The 22,221-nt window shown below is 40.9% G+C and overlaps 1 protein-coding gene across 2 annotated transcripts in view; it reads left to right on the top strand.

Moving 5' to 3' along the window:
* Positions 1-223: 223 nt before the first annotated feature.
* The window catches only part of LOC103272542 (cytochrome b5 type B), a 56,415-nt gene continuing 34,417 nt past the window's right edge, over positions 224-22,221 (top strand). For both annotated transcript variants that reach the window (XM_008070031.2, XM_008070030.2), the window contains exon 1: positions 224-586. In XM_008070031.2, coding sequence (XP_008068222.1) covers positions 425-586 — 162 coding nt within the window. In that variant the 5' untranslated portion in view covers positions 224-424. The remainder of the gene's footprint in view (positions 587-22,221) is intronic.

The raw sequence follows: 22,221 nt of genomic DNA, 5'->3' as shown, positions 1-22,221 counted from the left end.
AGCGGGAAACGGCCCCCTCTTCTAGGGCTCTGCGGGCCCACCGGCTGAGTGAAGAAATCCTTTCCGGGGGTGACACATGTCAGAACACGTCTCTCTTCGGCGCCGGTCCAAAATCACAGTACCTGATTGGCGAGGCTGGAGCAGCTTGGCGACTCTGATTGGTTAGTAGGACCTCGAACCAGCTTTTCACCTCGAGCATCGGGTGAGGAGTGGGTGGGATTGGGAACTGAACCCCTCGTTTCATTGGTGAAAATAAAACGAACCAGGAGCTATTCGGAAGTGAGATTGGCTGTTGCTAGGTTCCCTCCCAAGGCCGTATGGGTTTTGGCTACGGATGCCGAGGAGGGCTGAACGCGGGCTCTGCCCCCACGGAAGTGAGCCACAGAGGCCCCGTTAGCGTTGGAGAGGAGGTGTCTCGGGCCTAATGGCGACCGCGGAAGGTAGCGGCAGCGACGAGCAAGGGCAGGGGGTCGAGACTTCTGTCACATATTACCGGTTGGAGGAGGTAGCGAAGCGCAACTCCTCGGAGGATCTGTGGCTGGTGATCCACGGACGAGTCTACGATATCACCCGCTTTCTCAACGAGGTGGGGCTCGGGAGGTGGGAAGCCCTGGGCTGCTGGGATGAGGGGTGTAAAGGGTGGTGTGGTGTGTGTGGGGCGGGGAAGGGCAGCCTGGTTGAGGGCGACACGGCGTACGAAAGGGACCCCGACCCTCCGAGAGGGAGGCTGGGGGAGCCTTGGGTCTGCCTGTATTTCCAGTTAGCACCAAATTCTCTTGCCGTATGTAATATCGTGGGTCACTTATGTACTGAGCATTGGCTGTGTGCTGGGCTAAACTCTAAGCCATTATTATCTCCATATTACAGGAAGGGAAACTGAGGCTCAGGTTGAGGACTCTCAAGGTTACAAGCTTAACGGCCTACATCCGTTCGAACCTATCTCTGAAGAGCCCCCAAACCTGTGCTTTTTTCTCTATGCCTTCTCAAGTAATAACATTTTTGGTTTTCGTTTTCTTGAGAAGCTGAAATTCCCTTCCCTAGCTTGATTATGCTTCTTTTGCTTGTTTTTTCCTCCTACTCTGAGTTGACCTTGAGGCCAGAGGCCATAAATTGACCTGTTTTTCAGTCATTGACGCACTTTCTGTCACCCTCTTTCTTAAATCTTCAAGGCTGTTGTATTAAATTTCATTACAAAGATTCTCTTGGAGACCACAGTGCAACTGAATGATTTCACTTTTAACAAGTTTTTTTTATTTATTTAAACTATTGAGATGTAGTTTACATACACTATAATGTGCCCATCTAAAATGTACATTTTGTTGAGTTGTGATAAATATGTCCATCCGTGTTAAGACAGAGCATTTCCATCACCCTAAAAAAAAGTTCTCTCTTGCTCCTTTGCAGTCATCTTTCCCAGCCCGACAGCTAGTCATATGCAGCTACTAAAGATTAGGTTGGAACTTTGATTTTTTTTTTTTTTCCTTTTTTGGTGTGTGGACCATTTTAACTTGAGTAACAGGTTAATGACTTTGTAATCAATTCCTTGTAAACTCTTGCATAATATAAACTGGTAACTGAGAAAAAAGTTGATTTCTGTTCTTTTTCTCTGAAGCACATATACTAGAAAATACTTTTTCTATTAATTTGAAAAGGAAGAAATCTCTACATCCTGATTCATAATTCTATAAAAACCTAAAAGTTTCCCCAAAAGAACATTGTCTTTGATAAATCTTCCTAATGGACAATAATTTAATAAACTCAGAGTTGTAGCCTCTTGGATTCGTATGGCATTTGGTGGTTTTTTTTTTTTTTTTTTTTTGAGTTGGAGTCTCTGATGCCCAGGCTGGAGTGCAGTGGTACTCTCGTGGCCACTGCAGCCTTGATTTGCTGGGCTCAGGCAATCCTTGCACCTCAGCCTTCTAAGTGGCTGGAACTACTGGTGCTTGCTACCACGCCCAGCTAATTTTTTGATTATTGTATAGATGAGGTCTTGCCGTATTGCCTAGGCTGGTCTTGAACCTGTGGGCTCAAGCAATCCTCTTGTCTCCGCCCCCTAAAGTGCTGGGATTACAGGCATGAACCACCGCGCTGGGCTACATTTTGTGCTTTTAAAACTACTTTTCCATTATTTCATATTCAAAACAGTTAGTTGAGAGTGTGACTTGGATAATGGTGATTTCCTTTCTTTTTTTTTGAGTTGGAGTCTTTCACCCAGGCTGGAGTGCAGTGGTACACTCAACAACCCCTGCAGCCTCAACCGACTGGGCTCAGGGAATCTTTCCACTTCATCCTTCCAAGTAGCTGGAACTATAGGCGCATGCCACCATGCCCAGCTAATTTTTTTTTATTGTAGAGATGAGGACTTGCCAAGTTGCCTGGGCTGGTCTCGAACCCCTGAACTTAGGCAGTCCTCTTGCCTCCGCCTCCCAAAGTGCTGGGATTACAAGCATGAGCCGCCGCGCCCAGTGGCATTTTGTGCTTTCACTTATTTACTTATTTATTTGAGTTGGAGTCTTACTCCCCCAGGCTGGAGTGCAGTGGCACACTCATGGCCACCCCAGCGTTGATCTGCTGAGCTCTGGCAATCCTTCCACCTCAGCCTTCCAAGTAGCCGGAACTACAGGTACACGCTACCACTCCTGGCTAATTTTTTAATTTATTGTAGAGATGAGGTCTCGCCAAATTGCCCGGGCTGGTCTCGAACCCTCAGGCTCAGACAATCCACTCTTCTCGGCCTCCCAAAGTACTGGAATTAAGGCTGAGCCACCAAGCCTGGTTCATTTTGTGCTTTTAAAGTGCTTTTCCATTATTTCATATTCAAAACAACTAGTTGAAAGTATGACTTGGTTGATGGTGATTCTTATTTTAACAGAGGCAGACTAAACACATTCAGAAAGATTCTGATCATATAGCTAATTAATGGCAGAATCTGATTTAGATATATGTTTTGATTTCTCTTGTCTGCATAGCATCACATCACACTTCTAGCCTTAGCAATGTCCTCTGGTGTTTGCTTCATAATAAACTTGATGATTAACATAGTTCATAATGGGTAGGCAATCATATTTTCCACTTGTGATCTTATTTCCTCAAGATTTCTTTTTGTTTGCTTCAGAATAGATGGTGAACTTGGAAGGAACACTCCGTGCTTAAAGAGGACATTAATTCAGTCTTGAGTAATAGTTGCTAATCCGTTTCATCCCATGCTGATGTAGCCAGAGATATCACTAGTATGCCATGACCTCCTTTGTTTTTGTTGTTGTTGTTGAGTTGGAGTCTCACCCTGTCACCCAGGCTGGAGTGCCATGGCACACTTATGGCCACCCCAGTGTCAACCTGCTGGGCTCTGGCAATCCTTCCACCTCAGCCTTCCAAGTAGCATGGCTTCCTTTGAAGCTTGAGCCATAACTCTTTACCAGCAGGTAGCCATTCTTATCTAACCTGTTTTGTTTTCTTGTTCATTCTTTTTTTTGCTTTGTTTTGTTTTTGTTTTTGTTTTGAGTTGGAGTCTCACTCTTTCACCCAGACTGGAGTGCAATGGCCGCCTCCAGTCACCACAGCCTCGATCTGCTGGGCTCCGGCAATCCTTCCGCCTAAGCCTTCCAAGTAGCTGGAGCAACAGGTGTGCGCTACCATGCCTGGCTAATTTTTGACTTATTGTAGAGATGAGGTCTCTCCGAGTTGCCCAGACGGGTCTCGAACCCTCGGGCTCAGGCAATCCATTCACCTCAGCCTCCCAAAGTGCTGGGATTACAGACTGAGCCACCAAGCCCGACTGTCTTGTTCATTCTTACCCATTCATTTAGTCACTTAGTCATTCAGATATTTTTTTAAGTCTTTGCTATGTGCTGGATACTCTTATAAGTGCTGGGAATACAGTAGTTAATAAACAATTATGCCCTTGTGGAGATTAGATGCTGCAGGAGAAAGACATTAAGCAGAGTAAATTACTGAAATATATACCATGTCAGATAGTGGTAAGTGCTAAGAAGAAAATAATGCAGGTGGCTCATGCCTGTAATCTCAGCACTTTGGGAGGCGGAGGTGAGAGAATTGCCTGAGCCCACGAGTTCAAGACCAGCCTGGGCAACTTGGCAAGACGTCATCTCTACAGTAAATCAAAAAATTAGCTGGGCATGTTGGTCCATGCCTGTGGTTCCAGCTTCTTGGAAGTCCGAGACAGAAGGATTGCCTGAACCCAGCAGGTCAAGACTGAGGTGATAGTGATCCTGCCGCTGCAATCCAGCCTGGACAGCGTAGTGAGACTCTGGAAAAAAAAATAGACTGAAAGGGGACAAGGACAGAATTGAGGAGCCCTGTTAGAGTCTGTTGTAGTAATTAAGGCAAGACATAGTGTAGTATCAGATTTTGAATGTGCTGTGATGGTAGAGCCAGTAGGATTTAATAGTGCCCTGGATTTGGGGGATGAAAGAAAGAGGAGTCAAGGATAACACCAAGGTTTTTGACCTGTTGGTCTGCAAGAATGAGTTGATATTAGATGAGATAGAGAAAACTTGCATTGATTTTCATCTTTCTCTTTCCAATCTGAAATCACTTTGGGGCTCCTCCTTAGCAAGCATTCCTAGTCGAATCCTATATTTATAGGTTAACATATTTTGATTAATGACTGGTTAGAATATGATCCTGGAGTTTGTGGTAATTTAGAATTGGTAATATAATTGAATTATCTTTCTCTAACCGATTCATTTTGCATTTTTGAATCAGTGCTATTGGCTTAATTTATTGAAATCAGAATGAAAGTAGTATTCATTATTGTCTTTCAACTATTTAGTAGTTCAGAAAAATCATATAAAAATGGTTAAAATATATGACATTCACTCGAAAATTATCAAAGTATGTCTCCCTTATCAAGAGTAAGTATAATTCTGTGAAACTTTGTTTCAGTTAATATATATATGTATAGTATGTAGTGGATTGTAGTATAAAATTATTTTCTTAGTATGGCATAACAAGTGAAAATTTGGAAGCCATTGACTTGCGTATGAATAATCATTTCTCAAAAGAGTAACTTGATAAAATACCACACTATGATATTTTAGTTTTATATATGTTTTTATGTAATTATGGGCATAAATGGGACTTACTTTGGGACCTATCTCATAGATGGGATAACACTTTATTCATTCAACAAATATTTGTTAAGTGCTGTATTGTACTAGGCCCTGGTGTATATAAAAATAAACATGGTCCATTCTTCTTGAAGCTACCATTTAGAAGAGTCAAAACAAAACAAAAACAGAAAAATGAAGTGATTTTAAATTATGGTACTTTCTATGAAGGAAACAAACAAGGAATTGAGAAAAGTAGGGAAAAATCTAGTTTAATAAGAGTGATCTGGGAAAGCCTCTGTGAAAAGATGACTTTTAATTGAACTGATGAGCATGAACTAACTTTGGGAAGAGTAGAGAAAAGAGCATTCTAACATCATTTGCAATCAAGGAAGAATTTGGCATATTAGTAGGGCTGAAAGAAGCTGTGGATTTAGTATAGTGAATGAAGGATGAGAATGGCCAGAGAGCTAGGCAGGAGTCAGGACATGCGAGGCCTGGTAGATTGGATTTGATCCAAAAGGTAATAGAAAACCACTGAAGTTGTTTTAAGATGAGAGGTAAAATTGGAGCAACTTATAGACAGTCTCTGATTTACCATGGCTTGACTTAATGATTTTTTTACTTTACGATAGTGCAGAAGTGATAGGCATTAAGTAGAAACCATTAAGTAAATAACCCGCTGCCCAGTTTCACTGCCTCCTAAAGTTAACCACTGTTGTTTGTATATCCTTCCATTTTCTTTTTTACATATAGAAGCAAAAGTTTTTTTTACACAATGCTAGCATACTATGCACACTGATTTGTGCCTTGCTTTTTTTCACTTAACTGTGTATCTCGGGGTCTTTCCATATCGATACCTGGAATCCTTCACTACAGCTGCATAGTGTATATTGTATGGTTCATAATTTATCGAAGCAATCTCCTATTGATAAACATTAGGTTTTTTTTTTTTTTTGAGTTGGAGTCTCACTCTGTCACCCAGACTGGAATGCAATGGCCGCTCCCGGCCACTGCAACCTCAACCTGCTGGGCTCCGGTGATCTTTCCGCCTCAACCTTCCAAGTAGCTGGAACTACAGGCATGCGCTACCACGCCCGGGTAATTTTTTTGATTTATTGTAGAGATGAGGTCTTACCAAGTTGCCCAGGCAGGTCTCGAACCCGCGGGCTCAGGCAATCCACTTACCTCGGCCTCCCAAAGTGCTGGGATTACAAGCTGAGCCACCGAGCTTGGCCAACATTAGGGTTTAGCAGTATTTTGTTACCTAGTTTTTTCTCCCACTAAGTCAACTTTATTGTGAATGTACAGTCAATAAAATGTAAAGATTTTGAATGTGGAGTTCAATGAGTAACAAATGTCTCACCTGTGTAATCACCATCACAGTCAATATACAGTCATTTGTCACTTAACAGGGCTACATTTTGAGAACTGCATTGTTAGTTGATTTCGTCCTTTGTGAATATCACAAAGTGTATTTACTCAAACCTAGATTGTCTAGCCTACCACACACCTAGACTACATGGTACAGCCTATTGTTCCTAGGCTACTAACCTGTAAAGCATGTTACTATAATGAATTACTATAATGAATACTGTTGGCAATTGTGACATAATGGTAAGTATATGTGTATCTAAACATAGAAAAAGTACAATAAAATATGGTATTACTATTATAATCTTATGGGACCACCATGGTATACACGGTTCATTGTTGACTGAAATGCTATGTGGTGTGTGACTGTATAAAACATTTCTACCACTTTTGTGTCCCTGTACAACCACTGATTTGATTTCCAACACTGGAGCAGTATATACTCTTCTGTCTAGCTTCTTTCATTCAATGTATCTGTGAGATTCATTTATGTTTTTTCTATATATCAGTTATTTGTACCTTTTTATTACTTTTTATTTCATTGTGTAATAAAATTTGTTTATCCAGTCAACCCTGTTGATTGACATAAGGGTTATTTCCGGTTTTTGACTATTATGAATAAAACTGTTATGAATGTTCATGTATAGATCTCTGTGTGGACATATGTTTTCATTCCTCTTGGGTAAATGCCTAGTAGTAAAATTGTTAGGAGTGAGATTTTAGGTCATGTGTCTGTTTAACTTTTTAAGCAGTTGCCAGACCTTTCCCCAAAGTGTTCACATCATTTTGCACTCCCACCAGCAGTCTGTTTTCCAGTTTCTTCACATCTTCATCAACACGTTATATTTGTCATTTTACTTTTTAATGGATGTGTAGTGGTACATAATTGTGGATTTAACCTGTGTTTCTCTGATAACTATGATATTCAATATCATTCCGTGGGTTTATTCACCATTTATATAGGTCTTTTAATGAAGTATCTGTTTAGTCTTGCCCATTCTTTCTTTATTTATTAATTTACTTATGAGTTAGAGTCACGCAGGCTGGAGTGCAATGGCATACTTATGGCCACCGCAGCCTCGACCTGCTGGACTCAGGCATTCCTTCCATCTCAGCCTTCCAAGTAACTGGAACTACAGGCATGTGCCACCATATCCAGCTAATTTTTTGATTTGTTGTAGAGACAAGGTCTTGCCAAGTTGCCCAGGCCGGTCTTGAACTCCTGGACTCAGGCAATCCTCTCGCCTCAGCTTCCCAAAGTGCTAGGATTACAGACATGAGCCACTGCACCCAGCTTAGTCTTACCCATTCTTTAATTGGGTTGTTTTCTTATTACAAAGATGAAAGCATTTATTTCTAAAGACTAGATGTTGACTTGGGGACCATTGGTTCAGTTTCTTTTTGTTGTTGTTGTTTTTGAGACAGGATATCACTCTGTTACCCAGGCTGGAGTCTAGTGGCACGATCACAGCTCAACACAGCCTCAGACTCCTGGGCTTAAGTAATCCTCTTGCTTTAGCCTCCTGAGTAGCTGGGATTACAGATGTCTGCTGCCATGCCCGACTAATTTTATTTATTTATTTATTTTTGTAGAGATGAGGTCTTACTTTGTTGACCAGGAAAGTTGAACTCCTGACCTCAAGTGATCCTCCTGCCACAGCCTCCCAAAGTTCTAGAATTACAGGTATTAGCCACTGTGCTCAGCTTGATTCAGTTTCTTACTTTACCACCTAATGGTTGTGTGACCTTGGGCAGCCAAGCTCTGTAAAGGCCCTTTCCCATCTTTAAAATGAATATAATAGTACCTATTTCACAGGATGATTGTGGTTGTGACAGTTAATTTAATGCATATATAAGCTTATAAAGAGTTCAGTAAGTGTCAGTGGTTATTCTTGATATGTATTCAAATTACATTGCTTCCTATAGCATCTTTTGAGCACTAAGTGGCAGGTGCTTTGTAGGATTTAAAGGTAAATTAGATGCCTTGGATTTGCAGGGAGAATCTGTGCTCAAGTAATTGTCGGGCAAGGTAGAGGGGCCTTTCCTTAAGTAAGACTGAGAATGCGGGCTCTATATGGTACAACCTCTAGGGTGCTCCCTGAAAACTTCAGAGTTTGATTTATAATTCCTACTAGATTTCTCTAAGGCTGCTCAAAAGAAAGTGCAGTTTGATTGTTAGCTAGCTGGTGAAATTAACATTTATATAAAGAATGCTATCTTTCCTTGAGTGATTCCAAATGGTTAGTCCCAGAGAAGACTAGAATTAAGACGAGGCAGATTTAACCTCCAGCACTGCCTAGGTGAGATGACCTGATGAACAAATCTACTTTCATTTATTTATTCATTTTGCATTTGTGTGCGTGCTTGTACCCAGAGTGAGCTCTGATTCCGTAGATCTCACTATGTTCCAGGCACCATGCTGTGTTCTGAAACAGCCATGAATAAAGAGAGCTTGGTGGGGAAGAAGGACATTAAATAAATAATTGTAGTTGTGATAAATAACTACCATGAAGGTGCCTCAGGAACTATGACAATCCACAGCAGTAGGACCTAACCTAGCAGGGGTAAGGATGTCAGGTTGTGTTTGACTCTGTAGACCTGAACTTCGGACCCTGGGCAGTGGTGACTTTGCCAAGGTTGCAGCCTTTCTGGCAGCTAGGTCGTTTGCCTCTCCTAGGTGACACCCCTGTCTTACCGGCCAGGCTCATGGTAATCCAGATGCAAATACCTACAGACCTGCACCATTTCCTCCTGTTCACCACCCTGGTCTGTTATCTTTCTGTACTCTGCAGACTGTTTTTTAGGAAGCAGTTTTTGTGCTCTCCATAATTTTAACCCACATATTTTATTTTGATGAGGTAATGTGTTTGGCTAGAGGTCTCTCTTTCATCACTAGGTTTAATTTCACACTTCCTCAATCTTACTCAGTCTTTCTAGATTTCATTTTCCAAGTCAGGTGGTCTTCTGCATATCTCTGTCACATTTTTATTACATCAGTGTGGAATTTCCATCCACCGACAATTTGATTTTTTTTCCAACAAGATTTTTATTCTGTAACTTTTTTTTTTTTTTGAGTTGGAGTCTCACTCTGTTATCCAGGCTGGAGTGCAGTGGCACGCTCACAGCCACTGCAGCCTCGACCTGCTGGGCTCAGGCAATCCTTCCACCTCAGCCTTCCAAGTAGCTGGAGCTACAAACACATGCCACCACGCCTGACTAATTTTTTTTTATTTGTTGTAGATATGTCTTGCCAAATTGCCCGGGCTGATCTCAAACCCGTGGGCTCAGGCAATCCTGTCACCTCAGCCTCCCAGAGTGTTGGGATTACAGGCATGAGCCACAGCGCCCAACCAGTGTCATTCTTTACACTCTCTTTTTTGCCCATCAGTCCCCTGTTCTTTTCATAAAATTAGTAATCTAGAAGTATTATTTTTCATTGGTAATTTGTCCTTTTTTCTCTATTAAGACATAGGTTTTCTGTCCTCTTTTCAGTCATACTTAGTAAAATAAATGAACTTAAGGAAAAGTCAACAGGCTTCCCTTACTCCCCACCACATATTCTTTGGAGAGTTGAATTGGATAAAATTTTTCACAAAAGGACATTATGAAATTTCCTATGTAACTGTAAAGTATTCTACCCTATTTTTATTGCTTGACTGAGATAGAAATGAATAGATTACAATCATCGTTTCATCTCTTGACAGTTATGATTTTGGTTGCAGTATAGTTTATTGGAAATATTTTATTTGTAATATTTTGTAACTTATATAATATAAGCAGAGATAGGGTCCATTAGTGTCCAGATTACAAGAATCTTATTTGCAAATTCATGTGACATTTAAATGCAAAGCAGAACAGGGAAGTATATGCTGTCTTATATTAGGTTTACTTAATAAAAGTAGGGAGTGTTTTTAGATTTGAATAGTGTAGACACCCAATCTAGATTACTGAGGATAACCCTCAAACGCTTCAATCTTACTTGTTTTGCTGTGATTCAGATAAAAGCGTATTTTGTGCTTATATCAATTATAAAATTGGAAACCTAGCTTTATTCTTTTTTACACTGTGGTAAAATATATAAGTATATATATATAACAAATTTTTCCATTTCTTTTTTTTTGAGTTGGAGTCTCACTCGGTCGCCCAGACTGGAGTGCAGTGGCCGCTCCCGGCCACCACAGCCTCGACCTGCTGGGCTCCGGCGATCCTTCCGCCTCAGCCTTCCGAGTAGCCAGAATTACAGGCATGTGCTACCATGCCTGGCTGATTTTTTGATTTATTGTAGAGATGAGGTCTCACTGCCCAGGCAGGTCTCGAATCCGCGGGCTCAGGCAATCCACTCAACTCAGCCTCCCAAAGGCGCGGGATTACAGGCTGAGCCACTGAACCCGGCTCATTTCTTTTTTTTGTATTTTTGAGTCAGAGTCTCACTCTGTTGCCCAGGCTGGAGTTCAGTGGCACACTCAATGGCCACTGCAGCCTTGATTTACTGTGTTCAGGTGATCCTTCCACCTTTGCCTTCCAAGTAACTGGAACTACAGGTATGCGCCACCACGTCCTGCTAATTTTTTGATTTATTGTAGAGGTGAGGTCTTGCCAAGTTGCCAGGCTGGTCTTGAAACCAGGGGCTCAGGCAGTTTTCTCACCTCCACTTCCCAAAGTGCTGGGATAAAAGATGTGAGCCACTGTGCCTGGCTCATCTCAACTATTTTTAACTGTATAATTCAATGACATTAGTTATATTCACACTGCCGTGCAATCGTCATCACCATCTATTTTCTTTTCTTTTTTTTGTCAGAATCTCACTCTCGCCCAGGCTGGAGTACAGAGGCACGCTCGCAGCCACCACAACCTTGACCTGCTGGGCTCAAGCGATCCTTCTGTCTCAGCTTTCCAAGTAGTTGGAACTACAGGCCCGTGCTACCATGCCTGGCTAGTTTTTTGCTTTTTAATTTATTGTAGAGACAGGGTCTCGCCAAGTTGCTCAGACTGGTCTAGAACCCTTGGGCTCGGCAGTCCTCTCACCTCTGCCTCCCAAAGTGCTAGCATTATAGGTGTGAGCCACCGTGCCCAGCTACCATCTATTTTCAAAATGTTTTCATCACCCCTGATACCTTAACCATTAAGCAATAACTCCCCATTCCTCTCCCCAAATTCAAAGTGACCTCCATATATTTTCTCTCTAAGGATTTGCTTGAGGTACCAGTTTCTAAGTCTTATATAAATGGAATAATATAATTGTCCTTTTATGTCTGGCTTTTTTCACTTAGCATGTTTTTTTAAAAATTTGTATTTTTAGGCCAGACTCGGTGGCTCAGCCTGTAATCCCAGCACTTTGGGGGGCTGAGGCAAGTGGATTGCCTGAGCCTTCGGGTTTAAGACCAGACCAGGCAACTTGGTGAGACCTCTCTCCACAATAAATCCAAAATTAGCCAGGCGTGGTAGCACACACTTGTAGTTCTGGCTACTTGGAAGGCTGAGGCAGAAGGATCGCTGGAACCCAGTAGGTCGTCCCTGGGGTGGCTGTGAGCGTGCCACTGCACTCCAGCCTGGGCAACAGGGTGAGACTCAAACTCAAAAGAAAAAAATAATAAAAATAAAGATTTGTATTTTTATTGTGTTAAAATGTACATAACATACAATTTACCATTTTATTCATTTTTAAGTGTACAGTTAAATGGCATTAAGTACATTCATGTTGTTTTGCAACCATCTATATCCAGAATTTTTTCATTAAGCAATAATTCCCTATTTTCCCTCTTTCTAACCTTTGAAAATCACAGTTCTATTTTTTGTTTCTATGAAATTGACTACTATAGGATATAAATGGAATCATACAATAGTTGTCTTGTTATGTCTGGCCTATTTCACTTGACATAATATCTTCAAGTTTCACTCATGTTGTATTAATCAGAATTTGATTCTTTTTTATGTCTGAGTAATATTTCATTGTACTTTTATACCACATTTTATTTATATATTTGTTTATGGATACAGGCTGTTTCAACCTTTTGGCTGTAGTATTGTGAGCAGTGCTGTAATGAACGTTGGCATTTCTGACTGAGAATCCATTTTTAATTCATTTAGATACATATATCTAAGATTGGAAATTTTGGGTCTTATGGTATTCCTATTTTTGGCATTTTGAAAAACCTGCAAACTACTTCCCACAGCAGCTGCACCACTAGCGATGTACAAGGATCCCAATTTCTCCGTATTGTCTCTAACACTTGTTTTTTTGTTTTTTTAATTATAGCTGTCCTAGCAGGTAGGTGTAAGTTGTATCTCATTGTGACCTGATCTTCATTTCCTTAATGACTACTGATGTTGAGCATCTTTTCATGTTTTTAATCAGTCATCTGTATGTCTTTGGAGAAATATCTGTTTGAGTTCCTTGCCCATTTTTAAATTGAATTGCCTTTTTGATGATAAGCCGGAGTTCTTTATGTATTCTGGCTATTAATCCTTTATCAGATGCATGATTTGCAAGTATTTTCTCCCGTTCTTTAGGTTGTCTTTTTACTTTTTTGATGTCCTTTGCTGTTCCTTCCACCTCAGCCTTCCAAGTAGCTGGCACTACAGGCATATGCCACCATGCCCAGCTAGTTTTTGTGATTTTGTTGTAGAGATGAGGTCTCACCAAGTTGCTGGTCTCAAATCCCTGGTCTTAGGCAATCCTCTTGCCTCGGCCTCCCAAAGTGCTGGGATTACAGGCTGAGCCACAGCACTTGGCCCAAAAGTTTTTAATTTGAATGAGTCCAACTTATCCATTTTTTTTTGTTGTTCTTGCTCATGCTGTTGGTAGTGTCATATCTAAGAATCCATTGCCAAATTCCAGGTCATGTAGATTTACCCCAGTGTTTCTTCCAAGAGTTTTATGGTTTTAGATTTTTATATTTAGGTTGTTGATCCATTTTGAGTTAGTTTTTTTATATGGTATGGAGTGGAGGTTCAACTTCTTTCTTTTGTATGTGGAAATCCAGATGTTCCAGTATCATTTGTTGAAAAGACTATTTTCCCTTCACTGAATGGACTTGGCACCCTTGCCAAAAATGAATTGGAAACTGGGCATGGTAGCACAATGGTGCATGCCTTTTGTCCCATCTACTTGGGAGGCTGAGGTGGGAGGATTACTTGAGGCCAGGAGTTTGAGGCTGTAGTGTGCTATAATTGCACCTGTGAATAGCCATTGTACTCTAGCCTGGACAACATAGCAAAATCCCATCTCTTAAAAAAACAAACAAACAAACAAACAAAAAATTGGCCATATAGTTGTATAGGTTTATTTTTGTATTCTCATTTCTATTCCATTGGTCTATATGTCTGTACTTAGGCCAGTACTATACTGTTTTGATTACTATAGATTTGTAAGGAGTTTTGAAATCAGAAAGTGTGAGACCACCAACTTTGTTCTTTTTTGTGTCAAGGTTGTTTTGGCTGTTTTGGGTCCTTTGCAATTGCATATGAATTTGGATATCAGCGTTTCCTTTTTGGCAAAAATCTGTTGGAATTTTGATAGGATTGCATTTGCACTGAATCTCTGGATCACTTCTTAATATTAAGCCTTCTTTTTTTTTTTTTGAGTTAGAGTCTCACTCCATTGCCCAGGCTGGATTGCAGTGGCACGCTCATGGCCTCCGCAGCCTCCACCTGCTGGGTTCAGGTGATCCATCCACTTCAGCCTTTCAACTAGCTGGAACTACAGGTGTGCGCCACCACACCCAGCTAATTTTTCTTGATTTATTGTAAAGATGAAGTCTCACCAAGTTTTCCAGGCTAGTCTTGAATCACTGGGCTCAGGCAATCTTCTCACCTTGGTCTCCCAAAGTACTGGGATTATAGGCATGAGCCACTGCACCTGGCCAATATTAAGTCTTCTTATCTCAGAATACGAAATATCTTCTCACTTATTTAGGCATTCTTTAATTTCTCTCAACAATGTTTTGTAGTTTTCAGTGTACAAGTCTTTCACTCTCTTGGTTAAATTTACTCCTAGGTATTTTGTTCTTTTAAATGCTATTGTAAATAGAATTGCTTTTTTAGTTTTCTTTTTGGATTGTTCATTGGTGGTGTGTAGAAACTCAACTGGTTGTTTTTTTTTTTGTATTTTTTTTGAGTTGAAGTCTCACTCTGTCGCCCAGACTGGAGTGCAGTGGCCGCTCCCGGTTACCGCAGCCTCAACTTGCTGGGCTCCGGTGATCCTTCCGCCTCAGCCTTCCAAGTAGCCGGAATTACAGGCATGCGCTACCACGCTCGGCTGATTTTTTGATTTATTGTAGAGATGAGGTCTCCCTGCCCAGGCGGGTCTCGAACCCGTGAGCTCAGGCAATCCACTCACCCCAGCCTCCCAAAGGCACTGGATTACAGGATGAGCCACCGAGCCCGGCTTCAACTGGTTTTTGTATGTTGATCATATGCCCTGAAACCTTGTTGAGTTAGTTTATTAGCCTTGGTATTTTTCTCTCTATATGTGATCTGTGAATAGAGATAGTTTTATTTCTCCTTTCCAGTTTCTTTTTCTTCCTTTCCTTTTTCTGTTTGTCTAATTGTTCTGGCTAGAACTTTTAGTATAGTGTTGAATAGTAGTGGTGAAAAACGAGCAACCTTGTCTTGTTCCGGATCTTAGGGGTAAAGCTTTCCAGTCTTTCACTATTGAGTATGATGTTAGCTGTGGGTTTACTTATTTATTTAGAGACAGGGTTTTGCTTTATTGTTCTGGCTGGTCTCAACTCCTGGGCTCAAATGATACTCCTGTCTCAGCCTCCCAAGTAGCTGGGATTACTGATGTGAGCCACTGTACATGGCAGGGTTTGCTTGTTTGTTTTAAATAAATGCCCTTTATCATGTTGAGGATGTTTGCTTCTAGTTCTAATTTTCTGAGAGTTTTTATCATGAGAGGATGTTGGGTTTTTGTCAAATGCCTTTTCTGTTTCAATTGAGATGATCATGTAGTTTTTTTCCTTCTTTCCATGAGTGTGATGTATTACATTGATTTTCTTAGGTTGAACACACCCTGCTTTCTTGGGGTAAATCCGGCTTGGTCATGGTGTATATTCCTTTCAACATGTTGTTTGATTTGGTTTGCTAGTATTTTGATTAGAATTTTTTGTATCTGTAGTCATAAGGGCCTAGCTTTATTCTTGATAACAACTGAGATATTTTTTTAAAAATTGGTATGTAATATGGTAGGATACAACATTTTCTTATTTTCAAACTCTTTAAGATTTCTCTTCTTTATGACTCCTACCCATAGTCTCTTGTATAACTACAGAGAAAGTGAAAATTATAGAAAATTAAAAATCTGAAAAAGTCGACTTTAAAATGAAGTTTAACAAAAGGTGTTGAAGCCGGGCTCGGTGGCTCAGCCTGTAATCCCACGCCTTTGGGAGGCTGAGGTGAGTGGATTGCCTGAGCCCGCGGGTTCGAGACCCGCTTGGGCAGCGAGACCTCATCTCTACAATAAAATCAAAAAAATCAGCCGTGTGTGGTAGCGCCTGTGATTCCGGCAACTTGGAAGGCTGAGGCGGAAGGATCGCCGGGGTCCAGCAGGCGAGGCTGCGGTGACCAGGAGCGGCCACTGCACTCCAGTCTGGGCAACCGAGTGAGACTCCAACTCAAAAACAACAACAACAACAAAAAAAAAAGGTGTTGAGCTACTGCAAGGAAGAATTGCTTCAGTATGTTTTTGGCTAAGAAACCAATGTTTCTTTTTGACTCTTTTGGCTGTTAGCAGTCAAAGAAAACAAGTACAAAAAGTCCTTTGCTTCTTTCTCAACTTGATTTTTTCTTAATTCTACAAAAAAATTTATAGGATTGCTTGTCTTTATTTAAACTACTGCTATTTTTGTCATTGGCAGCTATTAGGGTGGCCAGTAGATTGGGTTAAGTGAAAATTACTTAACCAGTAATTGATATAAGCAACTACCTCATTGTAGGATAAACTTTTCTTCCAAATAGAAACTGATTAAAACTCTCTTAGTTATAGATTACTTTCTGTGCCTCCCTTTTTTCTCATTTTGCCATTAGATCTGTATTTTGTTTGCTTCTCCGTGTGTACTCTGTAGGTGTTTTGGTTTCCCTATAAAAGTCTTTCTAGGCTGGTGTGGTGGCTCAAGCCTAAAATCCCAGCACTTTGGAGGCCAAGATGAGAGGATTGCCTGAGCCCGTGGGTTTGAGACCAGCCTGGGCAACATGGTGAGACCTTGTCTCTACAATAAATCAAGAAATTAGCTGGGCGTGGTAGCATGCGCCTGTAATTCTGGCTGCTTGGAAGGCTGAGGCGGAAGGATTGCCTGAGCCCAGCAGGTCGAAGCTGCAGTGGCTGTGAGTGTGCCACTGCACTCCAGCCTGGGCAAGAGTGAGACTCTGACTCAAAAACAAAAACAAAAAGTTTCTAGGACAATTTCTTGGATCCATATAATTTTAAAGTTTCAAGGATCTAGGCTAAGTTACCTCATAGTATAGATGAAAAAAATGTGCTCAAAGAGCTTTGATGATATCCCCATGGCCATACTAGTTGGAGATAAGAACCAGTCTAGAACTCAGGTTTACTGAACTTTAGTTTTTTTTTTTTTATTCTGCATTAGTGATTCCCAAACACTAGTGTATGTCAGTATCCTGGAGGACTTGTTAAACCACAGATTGCTGGACTCTGCTCCCTGTAGTTTAGATTTAGTGGGCCTGGGTTAGGACCTGAGAATTTGTGTTTCTAACAAGTTTCCAGGTGATGCTGCTTCTGCTGGTCCGCACTTTGAAAGCTACCATTCTTCACTATGCTGAATGACAAAACTTTAAAGCAGTGCTTCTTAGCCCTAACCAGGTCTCAGAATCACTTGCAAAACTTTAAAAAATAAACCAACCTCAGTTTACAGTGTTTATATCAATAGTCACTCTCAAGATATGGTATGGCCACATATCTGAAAAAGTAAAACTCTACAAATAATTACAATTCTCTAAATAAATGAGGAGAGATAATATGTTCATGGACTGGAAGACACAATATTGTTAAAATGTGAAATCTCCCCAAATTAATCCACACTTAAAAAATTCCAAACATTAAGAAATCCTGGCCAGCTGTTGGTGGCTTATACCTGTAATCCCAGTACTTTGGGAGGCCAAGGCAGGCAGATCACTTGAAGGCAGGAGTTCAAGATCAGTCTGGGCAACATAGCGAGACCTTGTCTCTACAAAAAATAAAATTATCTGGGCATGGTGGTGCATTCCTGTAGTCCTACCTACTCAGGAGGCTGAGGCCGGTCACCTGAACCTAGGAGGTTGAGGCTGTGGCAAGCTGTGATTATGCCACTGCATACCAGCCTAGGTTACAGAGTGAGACCCTGACTCAAAAAAAAAAAAAAAAAATCAAATCCCAGTAAGCTTTTTTCCCTGTAAAAATTGTCAGGCTGATTCTAATCAGTATGTGGAATTACAAAGGAGCTAGAACAGCCTAAACAATTTTTAAAAAGAAAAATTGAATGATTTTTTTTTTTACATTTGCTGATTTTAAGACTTACTATAATACTATATAGTAGTCAAGACGATGTGATATTGGTGTAAAGTTAAGCATATCAGTTGACCAGAACAGAGTCTAGAAATAGACCCTCACACATGTGGTCAATTACTGTTTGACAAATGTGCCAGAATAACTAGAGGAAAGGGCAGCCTTTTCAACAAGTAGTTCAGAGACAACCGGATATCAGTAGGTTAAAAAAAAATGAACTTTTAATCTCCACCTCTCACCATACATTTTTTTTGAAATTCAAAATTAGTCACACACATAATTGTGAAATTTAAAACTATAAAACTTCTAGAAAAAAAAAAAAAATCTTGCAACGTGGGTAGAAAAAGAAAAAAAACCTGACACCAGAACAAATCTATAATGCTGATGAAACATCACTGTTTTGTTGTTATTGGCCCAGAAAGACATTGACTAAGACTGATGACACAGTTCCTCCAGGAATTAAAGATGTCAAGGACAGAATAACCACTGGGATGTGCTAATTTGGTCAGCAAAAAAGCTATAAGGCATTTGAAAACAAATAGCAACATGAAGTAAGTCCACATTTATCAGTAATTACTTTAAATGTAAATGGATTAAACTCCAACCAAAAGACAGAGATTGGCAAAATGGATGAAAAACATGATCCAACTACAATATATGTGTTCTGTAAGAGGCTCACTTTAGATCCAATGATTAATAGGTTGAAAGTGAATGGATGGAAAAAGATATTCCTTGCAAATAGTAACCAAAAGAGAGCAGGGTGGCTATACTAATATCATAAAATAGACTGTAAATTTTAAAAAAGTTTGTGATAGGTGCGTAGTTTCAGTTCTGCAAGATGAAAAATGTTCTGGAGGTGGATGGTGGTGTTGGTTGTATAACAATATGAATGTACTTAGTTGTTACTTAGAAGTGGCTAAGATGGTGTCTTAGTCCATCTGTGCTACTATAACAAAATACCTGAGACTAGCTACTCTATAAAGAACAGAAATTTACTGTCTCACAATCCTGGAGGCCGAGGAGTCCAGGATCAAGGCACTAGCAGGTGTGGTTGTCTAGTGAGGGCTGCTCTCTGCTTCAAAGAGGGCTCCTTGTTGCCACATCCTCTGGAGGGGAGGAAATCTGTGTTCTCATGTGGTGGAAGGCAGAAAGGCAAGTGAACAGACCCTGTGTAAAGCCTCTTCTATAAAAGTCTTAATTCCTTCACAAGAAGAGCCCTCATAGCCTAATTACCTCTTAAAGGTCCCCCACCTCTTAATACCATCACATTGGCCATTAAGTTTCAACCCCTGAATTTTGGAAGGGGCACACTCAAACCATAGCAGATGATAAATTTTATGTTATATGTATATTACCATGCTGTGGTTAAATGTCGTTTGTTTGGCCCTGCCAAGTCTGATGTTGAAATTTGATGCCCAGCATTGAAGTGGGTCCTGGAGGAAGGTGTTTGGACTGTGGTGGGATCCCCATGAATGACTTAGTGCAATCCTTCCGGGAGTTAGTTCTCACTCTTAGTTACCACAAGAACTGGTTGTTGAAAAGAGCCTGGCTCCTCCTCTTCTCTCTGTCTTGCTTCCTCTCTTGCCATGTGATCTGCACACGCCAGCTCCCCTTGAGTGGAAGCTTCCTGAGGCCCTCATCAGAAGCAGATGCAGATGCTGGCGCCATGCTTCTTGTATAGCCTGCAGAATTGTTAGCCAAACAAACTTCTTTTCTTTATACATTACCCAGCTTTAGGTATTCCTTTATAGTAATGCAAGTAGACTAAGACGTACCACCATTTTTAGACATTGGGGGAAAAAAACCACTCACTGTATGTAATATAAATTAATGTCTTTGTGAATTGGGACCATTACTGAGAGCATTGGTTATTCTAAATTATTATAGCTATAAAGACTATAAAGATTATCATAGTCTTTTATGCCTTATTAACTTTCTTTTCTAGTATACTTGTTTATATGACTTTGGTTTGAGAAGCTCAGTTATATGACTTTTGATGGGTTTCAGTTATATGTAAAAGTCAAGTCCAAATGACTGAAGTTATAACAGTTATTTCTAGCTTCCAGGGAGTTCTTAATTACTCCATTCCCCACCCTACCCCTCTTCTATCTTAACTTTAGTTTTCAGTTACTGAAGTAGGTAGAAATTTCATCTGGATCGTTATTATCATGGTAGTGTGTCTGTGTCCCTTAACTAATTTGGTTTTTGCAGCTCACTTAAGTCTTTTTCTCAGTTTCAATACTTATGAGTTATGATTCATAGTTTTAGTACCCTTTCTGTAATGTGCTCCAAGCTGCTAAGAAATTTGGACTGTCAGAACCTATTTTGGCTAGTAAAGTCAAACAGGAGGGGGTAATCATTTCCTGACACTCCCAAGATGGTAGTCTGGAGAATGGGTGCAATGTTGTCCAACTTAGAAGAATTCATTGTTGTTATTAAACTTTAGTTTTCAAGACTTTTGAGGTGATGATAATTGAACAGTCAATAGAGAGTATGAAAATGTGATTCAGATTACAGTGCTGTCTTTTTCAGAGCAAGATGTTGGTCCTACTGGATTGTTATATTTCCCCTTTTAATAATTCAGGGTGCATCAAGTATGTACTTTGATTTTAATTAATATAATATCGTTTGATTGGATATAATTCCTGTGGGTCTTAGTACATCCTGTACTACTAGAAGCACAAATGTTCTCTAGCCCCTTCAACCTTTAAGTTCATATCAGTCTTCAAGCTTAAATCATCTGTTTCACTGGCTCCACTCTTGGTTTCTGCTCTCAGCAGTGAAGTGATGCTGGAAAAGGGTGTGAAACTGAGAAAATTTACCAAACACCCCTCTTCCTCACAACTTTTTTTTTTTTTTAAGTTTAGAGACAGGATCTCTCAGTTACCCAGGCTGTAGGGCAGTAGTGGAATCATAGCTCACTGCAGCCTGGCACTCCTGGGATCAACCATCCTCCCACTTCAGCCTCCCAAGTACCTAGAACTACAGGCATGTGCCACCACGCCAGGCTAATTTAAATATAAATTTTTTTATGAGACAGGGTTTCACTGTGTCACTCAGGCTGGAGTGCAGTGGCATGATCACAGCTCTCTCTATCACCCTCTTATCTTCTACAATCCTAGAAGAGTTGATCTTTTCATCATCTAGTCTGTGTCCTGGATTGTGCCCCTTTTTAGCCAGGACAGAACCCCATGTTCATATGATTCCTCTGCTCTTATTTCTTTTTTCTTTTTTTTTTGAGTTGGAGTCTCACTCTGTCACCCAGACTGGAGTGCAGTGGCCACTTCTGGCCACCGCAGCCTCGACCTACTGGGCTCCGGTGATCCTTCTGCCTCAGCCTTCCCAGTAGCCGGAATTACAGGCATGCGCTACCATGCCTGGCTGATTTTTTGATCTATTGTAGAGATGAGGTCTTGCTGCCCAGGCAGGTCTCGAACCTGCAGGCTCAGGCAATCCACTCACCTCAGGCTCCCAAAGGCACAGGATTACAGGCTGAGCCACCGAGCCTGGCTGCTCTTATTTCTTTACATTAAATTGTTCTTTGTCATCAGATTGGATTGATCTCCTTGACATGAAAATAGCTTGTCTTTTCTTTTTTTTGAGTTGGAGTCTCACTTCATTGCCCAGGCGGTACAGTACAGTAGCATGCTCACAGCCACCCCATCGTTGACCTGCTGTACTCTGGTGATCCTTCTGCGTCAGCCTTCCAAGTAGCTGGAACTACAGTCATGCACCACCACACCTGGCTAATTTTTATTTTTTATTTTTTTTAATTGTAAAGACGAGGTCTCACCAAGTTGCCCAGACTGGTCTCAAACCCCTGGACTCAGGCAATCCTCTCTCCTCAGCCTCCCAAAATATTAGGATTACAGGTTTGAGCCACTGCGCCCGGCCAGTGAAAATAACTTTTCTCAATCCAGTGCCTCGTCTTTCTTCTGTTCTTTCACTGCACAATTTCTCCTAGTGTGCTATATTTGCCTCTATTTCCACCTCAGAAGGATTCCATCCTTAGAATTTTACTGCAACTATATCCTCAAGAGAGTTGATCTCCTTACCAGTAAATGGTGACTTTTTCATTGCCTTCATACCCCTTGGCTTCCTTGCATCATTTGGCAATCTTTCCAAAATGGCTTGCCATGGGCTTGTTTGTTTATTTATTTATGAATTGGAGTCTTACTCTGTCTCCCAGGCTGGAGTGCAGTGGCACAATCACAGCTCATTGCTACCTTGAACTGGGCCCAGTATATCCTTCTTCCTCAGTCTGCCGTGTAGGAGACT

The sequence above is a fragment of the Carlito syrichta genome, unplaced genomic scaffold (assembly GCF_000164805.1).
Source record: "Carlito syrichta isolate Samal-C Ts95f unplaced genomic scaffold, Tarsius_syrichta-2.0.1 Scaffold312739, whole genome shotgun sequence".
NCBI lineage: Eukaryota > Metazoa > Chordata > Mammalia > Primates > Tarsiidae > Carlito > Carlito syrichta.
The sequence above is the reverse complement of the archived record's forward strand: the minus strand, read 5'-3'. Positions and strand labels throughout refer to the sequence as shown.